The sequence below is a fragment of the Pteropus medius genome, unplaced genomic scaffold (assembly GCF_902729225.1).
Source record: "Pteropus medius unplaced genomic scaffold, Ma_sr-lr_union100, whole genome shotgun sequence".
Lineage (NCBI taxonomy): Eukaryota > Metazoa > Chordata > Mammalia > Chiroptera > Pteropodidae > Pteropus > Pteropus medius.
The window spans coordinates 7,894,014-7,906,692 of record NW_024344240.1 but is presented as its reverse complement, the minus strand read 5'-3'; the positions used below and the strand labels follow the sequence as shown (position 1 = coordinate 7,906,692).

Sequence of the window (12,679 nt, the reverse complement as noted above, 5' to 3'; positions counted from 1 at the left end):
CCGCTAGTTTTTAAAGATGAAGCCTTAGGTTGTTTATTTGGGTTCCTTCTTGTTTTTGGAGATAGGTATGTAATGATATGAACTTTCCTCTTATGACAACTTCTGCTGTGTCTCAAAAGTTTTGATATGTTGTGCTATCATTATCATTTGTTTCTATGTATCTTTGATCTCTTTTTTATTTCTTCTCTGATCCAGTTATTCTTCAATAGCATGTTGTTTAATCTCCATATATTTGTGGTTCTTCCTAATTCCTTATTACAGTTGATCTCTAGTTTCAGAGCATTATGATCAGAGAATATGGTTGGTATGATTTCAACCCTCTGATATTTGTTGAGGGTATTTCTGTGTCCCGGTATGTGATCAATTCTTGAGAATGTTCCATGTGCACTAGAAAAGAATGTATAAGCAACTGATTTGGGATGGAAGGCTCTGTAAATGTCAATTATGTCCAGTTGGTCTAATGTGTCATTTAAGAATGTTATTTACTTATTGATTTTCTGTTTGGATGATCTGTTCATATCCAACAGTGCGGTAATTAGGTCCCCTACTATGACACTGTTTTGGTCTGTTTCTTCCTTTAGTTCTGTTAGTAATTGCTTTATATATTTTGGGGCTTCCTGATTGGGAGCATAGATATTAAAAAGTGTCATGTCTTCTTGGTGCATAAATCCCTTATCATTATGATGTCCCTCAGTATCTTTCTTTATCTTTTTTATTTTGAAGTCTATTCATCTGATATTAGTACCGCTACACCCGCTTTTCTCTGAATGCCATTTGCTTGCAATATCATTCTCCACCCTTTCACTTTGCATCTGTATTTGTCTTTGGAGCTGAGATGTGTCTCCTGGAGGCAGCATATGATTAGGTTTTGTTTTTTTATCTATTCTGCACTCTGCGCCTTATCATTGGTGAGTTCAGTCCATTTATATTTAGGGTGACTATTGAAATATAATGTCTTCTTATAGCCATTTTATCTTTTGCTCACTGTTTCCATTGCTTCCTTATCCTTGTGTTTCTACTTTCTTTATTTTGGTTGGCTTTTGTGTGCTTTCCCTCTGGTTCTTCTTGTTTTATGTTATATACTGAGTTCTGAGTCTTCGATGTGTGTGGTTATCATTACAAACATGTAAAGGATAGTTATACACACACACACACACACACACACACACACACACACAGAGTCATCAATTTTCTTCTGCATGTGCCTTATCTCCATTCCCCTTTGCAAATTTGGATCTTTGAATCCTCCCCTTTTCAGTCATTGTTGTCTCAATTTGTCCCTATGCTGAACGTTCATTACTATCTTGCTATAACAATTCTATTATTTAAGCTTAAAATGCTTTGTTCTTAGTAAGGGTTGCACTCTTCTGCTTCTATTTGCCTGATAGTCACTTTACTCATAATTATGTTTTCTTTTGTGTGTGTCATTTTGTTTTAGGTGAGCTGACCTCTTTCTGTATTTCCTGCAGTGCAGGCCTCATAGTGGAGAGCTTAGCTGGATACATTATTCTAGGCTTATAGTTCCTTTCACTTAATAGTTTAAATATTTGATTCCATTCCTTTCTGGCTTGAAAAGTCTGCACTAGAAGTCCAAGGATAATCTAATGAGTTTTCCTTTACAAGTTACCATTTTCTTCTCCCTGGCTGCCCTGAGAATTTTGTCTTTGTCGTTGATTTTTGATAACTTTAATACAATGTGTCTTGGTGAAGGCCTTTTGGGTTGAGGTAATTGTGTGTTCTGTTGACTTCTTGAATTCCAAGCTCCAGCTCATTCCTTAGATTTGGGAAATTCTCATCAACTATTTGCCTGAATACCCTTTCTAGTTTCTGCTTTCTTTTTTTCCCTCACCTTCGATAATGCCCATTATTTTTATGTTTCCTCTCCTGATGGTATCGGCTAGTTCTTGAATTTCTCTTTAACTATTTTTCATTCTTCGGTTTCTCTCTTCTTCCTTCTGATTGATTTCTAGATTTCTGTGTTTGATATCAATGATCCTTTCCTCCATTTGTTTGACTCTATTTCCCAAGCTTGCTATTTCATTTTTCAACTCTTGCAGTGTGTGTGTGTGTGTGTGTGTGTGTGTGTGTGTGTGTGTGTGTGTTATCTCCAGAAGTTCTATTTGGTTCTTTTTGAGGGTTTTAATCTTCTCGCTCTGCTCATCTAGTTTTTTGGGTTTTTTTGTTTTTTTTCAATTCCTAAAGTGTTGATATGACTCGTTTTGGAAATCACTGAGCTTTTTCAGAAGTACCATCCTGAATTCTCTGTCATTTAAGTTGCATATTTCTATGTCTGTAAGCTCATTTTCTGGAGATTTTTTTTTTCTTTCTGTAATGCCTTGTCACCTTGGTTGTTCATTGTGTTTAATGGACTATTTCTCTGCCTGGGCATTAATGGAAATGTATTCTGCTCTTTTTCCAGAAAGATTTATTATATAAAGTTCCCTCTTTAGTCTGCTGCAAAGAAGACACTTTTCTTTTGGTTTCTAGTAGGTGGCATCTCTTGGTTTCTAGTAGGTGGCGTCTCTTGGATCCCTGCTTTATATAAAGCCTTAATAATGCCTTTATATAATGCCTTATTTTCTTATAGATAGTTAATCACGCTTGCTACTTTCAGTTTCAGTCCCCGTCAGTGTTATGATCACTTTTGGTAGCATTTGCTCTGATTCCCCTGGGGCTCCGTGGTGATTGGTTGGAGGGTATGGGGGGAAGGACCCTCTTCTTGGGGGTTGGGGGCTACGGCTCAGTCTCGGTTTTGCAATCACAGCCAGTAAAAATCAACTGTTGTTTCTCTGCCATTCACTTCTCTGCTTTCTGCCCTGATGACTGGGCCTTGCCGCTGGCTGCGTGGAACTCACAAACTCTCCCAGGCAGGGCTCTTCAGGGAAGTCACCGCATCTTCTCCCCTCAACCTCCCGCTATAGGGAGCTCTACCAGCTGTGAGAGGCAGCTTCTCTATTTCTCCCAGTCCACCGCCCAACATCCAGGGTTCTAACCTGTGATAGCTGTCATGCGCAGATCTCACGCTCAGACGTGCTGGTGTGCAGTTTAAGTGGTTTTTTGGTTCAGTTTTACATGTTCAGCTTATTGTTGTTTCAAGGGGAGAGATCTGGGGACATCTATCACTCTATCATGTTTCCTCCAATCCTCCACTAACGTGAATTTTTGACTGCAGTGGGGTGGGTGCCCCTAACCTTTGTGTTGTTCCAAGGGTCAACTCTCTTTGATCTCTTTCTTCCTCGGGTAAGGAAATAAAACAAATAATTGAAAAAATACAAATTATCATTAATGTCAATGAGGATTATACAAAGGGAAAATTTAATGAAAGCTATTTTTAAATTACTAACAAGAAAATTCAGAAATATAGCCAATTACTAAATCGATATATAAAAAATGAATGTTTTTTTCTAGCTACAAATCATTTATGGTTAGAATATCTAATGAAAGAAAAAAATATTCACAATAGAAGTTTTAAAATATATATTTGGCAAAACTTAACAAGAATGTACCAGACCTATATCAGGAAAAATACGAAGTAGAGAAAAGAAAAATAACTGGATAGGAAGATGCAATATTATAAGGTTATCAATTTCCTTAGAATTAATTTACTAACAATGTATTCTCAATTAAAATCCCAATAATTTATACTTAAATAAAAATTACTTTTTAACATCCCAATAAGATTTTAAATATATTAAATAATTCTAAAATTCATAAACATGGGAGAATTAGCTCTCATTATTAATACATCTTGTTCTTTGTTCATAGTAAAATTTAGTAATAATCTAATAATTGAAATTCCTTTCCTCCTCCTGTTCCCATCCCTGCCAAATGTGTGATCTCACTTAGAAAGATGAAATGGGAGAATTTTATGTGCCTGTTTTTGTTTTGTCTTGTTTTTTTTTAATCTCAGAAACAGAGGGTTAAGTTGATCAGACTTTTCATTTCACAGTGCATTACCATTATGGTTGTACAAAGCACCTTGTTTGATGAATTTATCCCCTTTGATTTTCACCCCACTCTCATTCTCTACCCACCTTGAGAATCTTTTTAAAATAGTGAGCTTAAAGGAATGAATCTATGTAGACAGACTGTCAGGCACTGGAATAGGTGGGGGAAAATTATTTGGGAATGTGGGAGAAAGAGGCCTTCTGAAGGGACTTTAAATTATACCACCTTCACATTGTTCATTTCATTCTTTTCACGGAACGATTCAGTAGTCACTATTAACTGGGGCTGGAATCAGGATGAATATTACTAGAACTTAACTAGTTATTGAGCTGTTTTCTTATTATAAGGTCTCTTTAACTTATTTAAACAGGGTTTAGCACAACACCCCCAGTTTGGGGGGTGCTTAATAAATATTAATGTGCAATGCTGCTGATGATGTAAAACTTCTACAGGCTTAAGGATTGACTTATTTGCCACATACCCTTAATATACATTCTTACAACACAAATGAAACTCATCAAATTATTATGAATTTTATATGCTTAATCAACATGTTGGATATGGGATAAATTTAACTACAACTATTACTTCCATAATCATTAACTGATGTCCAACCAATAACATTACAAAACCTACACAACAGAGCATCCACTTCCAAGAAGAGCACATATTGTTTTATATTTCCTGTATTTCATTTATTCAACAAAATTTTTCCCCAATGCATTATTGGTATTAACTAACACTCACCCAGAAGTGACTTACTGCAAACAACTGTCTCAGTAGTGAAAAAAAAATGTAGAGTAGGTCACATTTTGCAATGTATTTTGCAATTTTCTTCTCAGATATATGAAATTTCTAACAAAATGATGAAATATATTGAACTGAAAACCCTGAAAGGCAGAAACTAGTTTCCATTTTCTCCCTATATTTTCTTATGTACTTCTAAATCGCCTAGACTTTATTTTCATATTGTTTTATAGAATTTGTGTATTCGTACTTTTCTTGTATTTGTGCTATTAGGTCTACAAGAGGTCTACATTTAAAAAAATTTTTTTTAAAAATTCCAGTTTGGAAAGTCTGCCATATTAGGTTTCAAACAACTTGGGAGTAAAGGTACTGTTTGATTTCATCCATGTATGTTTTTCAGTAACAAGTTCAATGTCTTGCTCGTAAATATTGCTGAAATAGAATTAGTACAACTCTCTCTTTCTGCGGTTATTTTATACTTGATTTAAAATAACTTCAAAAAGGTTTAGCTAAAGATACAGGTAGCTGCCATCCCAAAATGTGTTTCTCACTTTCACTATTTGTGATGTTAACAGGAATCGGCAAGAACTCCCCAGGAAGACACTGAAATATAAAAAGAACAATAAAAAGAAAGAAAAAAGAAGACGTGTTCTATATTACATTCACTTAAAACAAAAACAGGGAAGCTGATATCGAGTAAAAGTATTAGGTATTTTGTATCGCAGATATTCAATATTTATATTGTAAAAAATACTTTTATAATAGGAGGCAGTGCAAATTTGAATCCTGGCTCTGCCGCTTGTTGCGAGACTTTAGACAAGCTACCCGACTTTGCCAAGATTTACTGTCTTGATCTGTAAAAAGTAGTAACATCTGCCTCTACGAATGGTCAAATAAGACTAACGACACAGCGTCGGACACTTATCGAGCGCTCAGTATGGCTTCTGTCAACTAGTAGTGAAGTTAGTATCTCAGTGACTCAGTCAAGGCAATTTAGATGCACAGGGATGAGAACGCATTGTTCGAAATAGTTTGAATCTTATTCACAGGTTGGTACCAGGCATTTTAATAGCTGGACCCTGAGTATTATTTTTTCAGCTGTTATATTAATACAATTTTTGTCCGTACCTAGTCGCACCTATTGAGTATTACTTTATCTTACCGCGTGTAATTAGCCAAGCTCAAACTTAATAATTAAGCGCTCACGTTATTTTATTCCGGGCTCCATGTCGGGCTGAGAAAACCCTGCCTTGGCAAGGACTACTAGGCCAAATATCAACTCAAAGATTCTCTAACGCACAGCGTTTAAAGTGCATGGCAGAGGAGAACATTGCACGTTAAGAACCCAATGTCAAGGCATGAACTCGCAAAATATGATCACATGTCCAAAGAACTGAAAAAAAAAAAATGGAGCAGAGCAACACAAACATAAACCCTCTCCCAAACCGCTGCCGGACTCCAGGCTCTCTGAGCGCTCCGGGGCAGAGGGCTCAGCGGAAGCTGCAGTACGACAGGGGCGGGTCTGCGGCCGTAAAGTAGCAGCATCACGAGACCACGTGGGCTTCCTGGTGGCTAAGGGCGCAGGTGGAGGTTCTCTGCCGGGTGCGTCATGGCTGGTCCTGTGCACGGCGGTGGGGCCGGGGCTCTGGACCTGCTCCGGGCCCTACCCCGTGTGAGTCTGGCCAACCTAAAGCCGAATCCAGGCTCCAGAAAACTGGTAAATGGTTGGTCGCTGTGCGAGGAAGCGCGGGGGGCGGGAGGGCCGCTATGAGAGCCGCTTGTCCCTGCAGATTGTATTTGAGGACTCCTTTCCCCATGGGTGTTGAGATGAACGTAAGGTTGCCGAGTTCTCGTTCTCCTGAATTGCACAGAGGAAAATCTTACGTGGTCCTGATTCTTAATAAGGTTTAAATTTAAAAGTGTAGTTATGTTAATTGGGGTGGGGGAGCGAAGTTGCAGAAACTACTAGGTGATTGTCTCATTCAAAATTGGGTTTAAAATGAAGCGCTTGTCTAATAAGTGTCCTGATGGGAAAGATTTGGATTGAGTTATTACGTTAGATGTCTTCAGAAAGTCATCGACTACAGCTAGAAAAGCTGTTAGTTGATTGACATACTGTCATTTGAAAAATCAATTCGTTTTCATGAAGTCACGAAGTAAATTAAGAAAAATAATTTAAATTAATCTTTAAATAAAATAATATTTAGGTAACAATTATATATTTACAATTAATTACAACATAAATTATTTTGAATATCATGTTTCATTTTTTGTTGTACATGTTTAATTCTAGTATTTTTTCAATCTAGCCTGTCATAGAATCTTTATGCCCATCCCATCTTTGGATCTTTGCCTTTGAAATACAACCTGGACTTCGATTACAAGAATGAGCTACATCTTCAGTGGCAAAGATACTGATTTAGTGTGCGTAGACGTTAGAGCAGCTAGAACCATGTTTGGCACATAGTTGTACTAGCTAGTACTGGTTGGTTGGATGAATGAGTGGCATAACAAAAAATATACAGTAAAAAGGGAAAATACAGTTTTAAAAAATGCATCTGTAGATCATAAAACTCTTTCTTTGTAGGAAAGACGACCAAGAGGTCGCAGAAGAGGTAGAAAATGTGGCAGAGGCCATAAAGGAGAACGGCAGAGAGGAACACGGCCCCGACTGGGCTTCGAGGGAGGCCAGACCCCATTTTACATCCGAATCCCCAAATATGGGTTTAATGAAGGACATAGGTAAGGCTGCTTTGCTTTTTAAAGTAAAAATTACTAATTTTCACTGAGAATTACCTAAAATATAGCTCAGTAAAAATTTAAATGGACTTTTAAGCCAACTTTTGCTACTGTTCTCTGAACTATTTTGGTAATGAAACTTAGACTGTGTTAGTAGGGAAAAAAGCCCAGACAATAAGACCCACAAAATAGAGATACTAATGCTTACTCTCATAGTTGTTTAGAGGCTTAGCATTAATATCTATAAAAATCTGGCCCATTGTAGTCATCCAATAATTAATGCATAATTCAGATAGTGGGTTAAACTTTTCACAAATTTGTTTGTCTAAAAGAGTGAAATAAATGCTTAGGTAAATTATTTTTAGTGAAACAAAGGAAGTACTGGTTTTGTTCTGATACCAAAAATCAAGCAATATTACATGTTTATGTTGTACTCAGAAGGGATTTATTTTGTTAAACCATCTAAATTGATGGAGGAAAAACACAGGACAAAGTTTTGAGTTGATTTGGAGAATTTACAGGAAGATAAGTTCGAATTTTTCACTTTAACTTTCTTGTTTTATAGCTTCAGACGCCAGTATCAGCCTTTGAGTCTCAACAGACTGCAGTATCTTATTGATTTGGGTAGAGTTGATCCTACTCAACCTATTGACTTAACCCAGCTTGTCAATGGGAGAGGTGTGACCATCCAGCCACTTAAGAGGGATTATGGTGTCCAGCTGGTAGAGGAGGTAAGTCCAGGTTAGATTTTTTGGAGTTACAAGAGAAGGCTATTTCTGATTTCCATATAATCAACACTTGCCTTCTTTATTTTTATCCCTTTTCAGTTGCCGTAACTATTATGTAGTGGTGATTGTGTTACACTCAATTATGGTTTTAGAAAGCTGGCATTCTCTCCTTGAGGGGCCTCTGGTCCCTGGTCCTATAACACTCTTCTCTGTGTATCCATTCAGCTTGTTCCCTGACTTCCTTTGGCTCTCTGTTTTAATGTCATCATATTAGGAAGATCTTTTTTTGACATTCTTTTTTTAAGGAGTACTCACATCCCACACCAACCCATCCCCTGTCCCCTGCAGTCCTAGTCTGTTTCCCTTACCCTGCCCAAAGTATTTTTTTTGAATATATGAACATCTGACATTTATTACCAAGTAATGCATTTATTTTTCACTGTCTTCTTCACTATTATGTAAGTTCTTTGAGAGCAGGTGTTTTGATTTATTGCTTTGATTTATTGTATTTTCAATATTGGTTCATGATAGTAATTTAATATTTATGGAGGAAATGAATAAATCAAATACAATTCTAATTGTAGTAAAGAAGTTTTCTGTTTATAGAAATTGACCAGGAGTTTCAAAAGCAAATAAACTGTACATTGTTAATCAACTATTTCTTGTCAACAATATAGCTGTGTAAGTAATTTCTTCTCCACTAGGGGGAAGCATGTGTTTATAGAAAAACCTTTTGATTCCTTTGAAAAAATAAACCTCATGGATAAAAGCTTTGCAAAGAAAATCATTTTAAAAGAGAATACCAAATATACAATTAAGCCTCAGTATTCCACTCAGGGTACGTAAGGGAATATACATGTAGATTTCGTGAGAAAATTCATGACCTCATCAGCCAGTAAACTGCTCATCCCAATAGCTTTTAAATGTGTGTCTATTAAACTAGCAGAAGTAATCCTGAAAACTACACCAGGGCAGTGGTCGAGTAAGTACAACTACACATTTACAACTTTATAAATTGGTTGACCTTTTCTGGATTTCAGATTTGCAATAATTAGTGGTTGATCCTTTAACACAAAATAACCAATTTGGGAATATATTTTCTAAAGAGAAAACAAAATTAAAAAAAAACTTACTGATAGACATTCCTAAAAATGCTTTATATAATACTGAAAATACTGAAAACTTAATGCCCAAGGTTAGGGACATGGTTAAGCAATTGTGGAATAGTAATTAAAAATCATAAGTAATATGGTAAGATGTTATTGTATTGAGTCAAATGTGCCATTGATTATACAAATGAAGATCATAATCATAGATTAAAAAAACACGAGAAAATGTGTGTTGGAATTGATGGAATATTTTTAAATACTTAAAAATTTGGTTTGGAACCACCTTATTTCTACCACACCAAAATAGCAAGAAATTTCTGTCACTCCAAAAAGAATGATAATACTACCATCTTTTTATTTTTTGACGTTAGAGTAAAATATAGCACATCCTAACTCAAGTAACCAAAAACAGAACTTTAAAGTTTAATACCACACTTTTTAGTGTTGACCATTCTAGGGAAAGGGTAGACTTATTATTTATTTTTTTGGCGGGGGTGGGGGGTTGTCAGTTTAGGGGCTATAATAAAATCAGTAGTGAATGCAAAGTGAATTTCTGTTGTCCTCTTCTGCTTTTTTACCTAGAAAGGGCTGACTCCTCCAAAGCTCAGATATTATTGTCATATCTTTTTTCTTTTACTGGTTCCAGCCCACTCGTGCCCCTCTTTAACAATCTCTTGGCCTCTTTTTTACTTAGGGATAAAGAGGTTAAGTGTTTATCTATATCACATAGCATCATATGGTTAAGAACAGACACTTGTGACTGTTAGAGCCCTGGCTTTGTGATCTTGGGCATGTTACTTAACCTGAGCTCAGTGTCCCCATTTATGACGTTGATTTAGCAATAATTCTGTCAGAGTTCTGAGTACTATAATTAATCAAGTACTAGAAACGTATAGTTATGTTCATATCTACTAAATACATCAAATGAAAATATAGTCATCCCTGCTTATAGGAAATGAAAATCGGTAAAACAAGGTGGTCTAAAATGTAAAAGAATTTTGATGTTGTTTGCTAGGAGCTCTAAGTAGAGGTATTTAAAGTAGGAATGTCTGTTACATCATAGGCACTTTGGAGGAGAAAACACTGTACAAAGGATGCTTGCTATTGTTAATGTATTTTTAGTCTAGTTATCTACTAACAGACTTTATTTTGGCATATTACAGGGTGCTGACACCTTTAAGGCAAAAGTTAATATTGAGGTACAGTTGGCTTCAGAACTAGCCATTGCTGCAATTGAAAAAAATGGTGGTGTTGTTACTACAGCCTTCTATGATCCGAGAAGTCTGGGTAAGCTTGTTCTGCAGTCATTTTCTTCTCTTCCTCTTTGTCCCCTCCTGGCTGCCATATGAGGATTTTAAAAGTCCTCATGGTTCGTTGACTTGTAGTTTGGTTTTGTTGTGGGATTTCCCGTTAGTGGTGTGGGTACTGGGGCTCCATCTTCTTTTAATATATTTCAACCAGTATGTCATAAAGAGGTTTTAATTTTGTTTTTAAATGTGGGGCTTAAATCTAATGTTACCTGTATTTAAGAAATTCATTATTTGTTGGTAACCCAGGAGTAACCTTGAAGATGCAAACTTTTGAAAATGAAGTGTTTCCATTCACTTACTTAACACAAGACTAATAAAAAAAGTTCTTGAAATTAAGTTCTGTTACTGGTAGTATTTAAACATTAAAATCATTATTAAGATCATTATGTATAGAGCTAATAATTTATATCTTTATTTAAAAATATTTTTTAGAAATTTTGTGCAAACCTGTTCCATTCTTTCTGCGGGGACAACCCATTCCAAAACGAATGCTTCCACCTGAAGCCCTGGTCCTGTATTACACAGATGCAAAGAATCGTGGTTACCTGGCAGATCCTGCCAAATTTCCTGAAGCGAGACTTGAACTTGCCAAGAAGTATGGTTATATTTTACCTGATATCACTAAGGATGAACTCTTCAAAATGCTTAGTACTCGAAAGGATCCAAGGCAGATTTTCTTTGGTCTCGCTCCTGGATGGGTGGTGAATATGGCAGATAAAAAAATCCTAAAACCTACAGATGAGAATCTCCTCAAGTATTATAGCTCATGAATTCTTTCCAAGAAGGCAGAGTTGTAAACATGTACTGGAAAAGGGAATGAAACATAGTATTTCTCATTGCATTTTCTTAATTTGTAATTCTCCAGATTTTTTTTTTTTGATGTCTTCTGTGTACTTATCTCTCTCCACCTTTCATTCTCCCCCTCCTCCCACCCTCTCTCTTTAAAATTAAAAGTGCAATAAGCAAAGACTGCATAGAGGTACTGAAACTGGGTTCTGTCTCAAAGATACAAACTCCTTGGTGATCTGCCAAAAGAAGATTATAACTTTTAGAATATTTCTAGTTGATGTTTTCATGATCTTTTCATCCAGGTTTTGTCTGGTTGTTGCAAATAAGAATGAATGTGCAAATGGAATGAAACTGATTTGTTGTAGGCCTGCTGCTCAGTCAGAGTTAGAGCAGTTGCCAGTGAATTGATGCCTCCTTCTTCATCAGTAGCCTCAAGGAAGCTCTGCTACCCAATGTAAGACGATAGCCTTCAACTAAAGGTGATTATGATGTGGGATGTGAGTTTAAGGTTTAAGACTGGAGAATGGTTTCTAAGCAGTACCATATTTGCTAGCAAAATTGAAACAAAAATTCCAAATGAATTTATTTCAACTGCGATGCATAGACAATGAATGATTTAGCCATTCTTGAAGAAAATAAGTTTTCTGATTCTAATTAATATACATTTACTTATTTCATAGATGTTGGCGATATCTGTTTTTCATTTTAAATGATGTTGAGAAAATTGTTCAGCAAGTATATAAGCCATGAAAACAATTGGTAATGTGAAAATTAATGTAAAAGATTCAGCAGTCAATTAGCTTATTTAGCTTTTCAAAGATATATTGTATCTAAACCATAAGAAAGTACAATGTATCTTGATGCAATTAAATCTTACATAAATCATGGTAATTTTTCCACAGTAGAAATTAAGTGATTCTTGGCTCTGTATTTTCTTAAAATAAAAAATTTAAAAATCTAAATGTTGTAATATTTTGTTTTGTTAACTTATTCACCTGATATACTGTTGACCTTAGATTCAGTTTATAAAGTAATTTATGTACCAAGAGTATATTTCACTTTTTATTCCGGATTATATAGTTTGGCTTATTATTAAACCATTCCTTAATACCCAGAACTTACAAGAATCAATATTAGGGCCATCTATGAGAGCCACCTATGAATTTCAAAGGACGTACAAAAATTGAAAAACATGTTTTGTTTTGTTTTTTCAGAGACCCCAAGTGACAGAATTGGAGGTTTTAGGAACCCTAAATCACAGTGCTTGAATGAGATAAAGTTTATTTTTTTCTAACTAATGAAATGTGGA

General features: G+C 35.8%; 1 protein-coding gene across 1 annotated transcript; it reads left to right on the top strand.

Moving 5' to 3' along the window:
* Positions 1-6,245: 6,245 nt before the first annotated feature.
* On the top strand, positions 6,246-12,332 carry MRPL15 (mitochondrial ribosomal protein L15). The gene is made up of 5 exons (XM_039868933.1): positions 6,246-6,412; positions 7,283-7,437; positions 8,000-8,165; positions 10,435-10,558; positions 11,014-12,332. Exons 1-5 carry the CDS (start codon positions 6,305-6,307, stop codon positions 11,349-11,351), a joined length of 891 nt encoding a protein of 296 aa, XP_039724867.1. The 5' UTR covers positions 6,246-6,304; the 3' UTR covers positions 11,352-12,332.
* Positions 12,333-12,679: the final 347 nt, after the last annotated feature.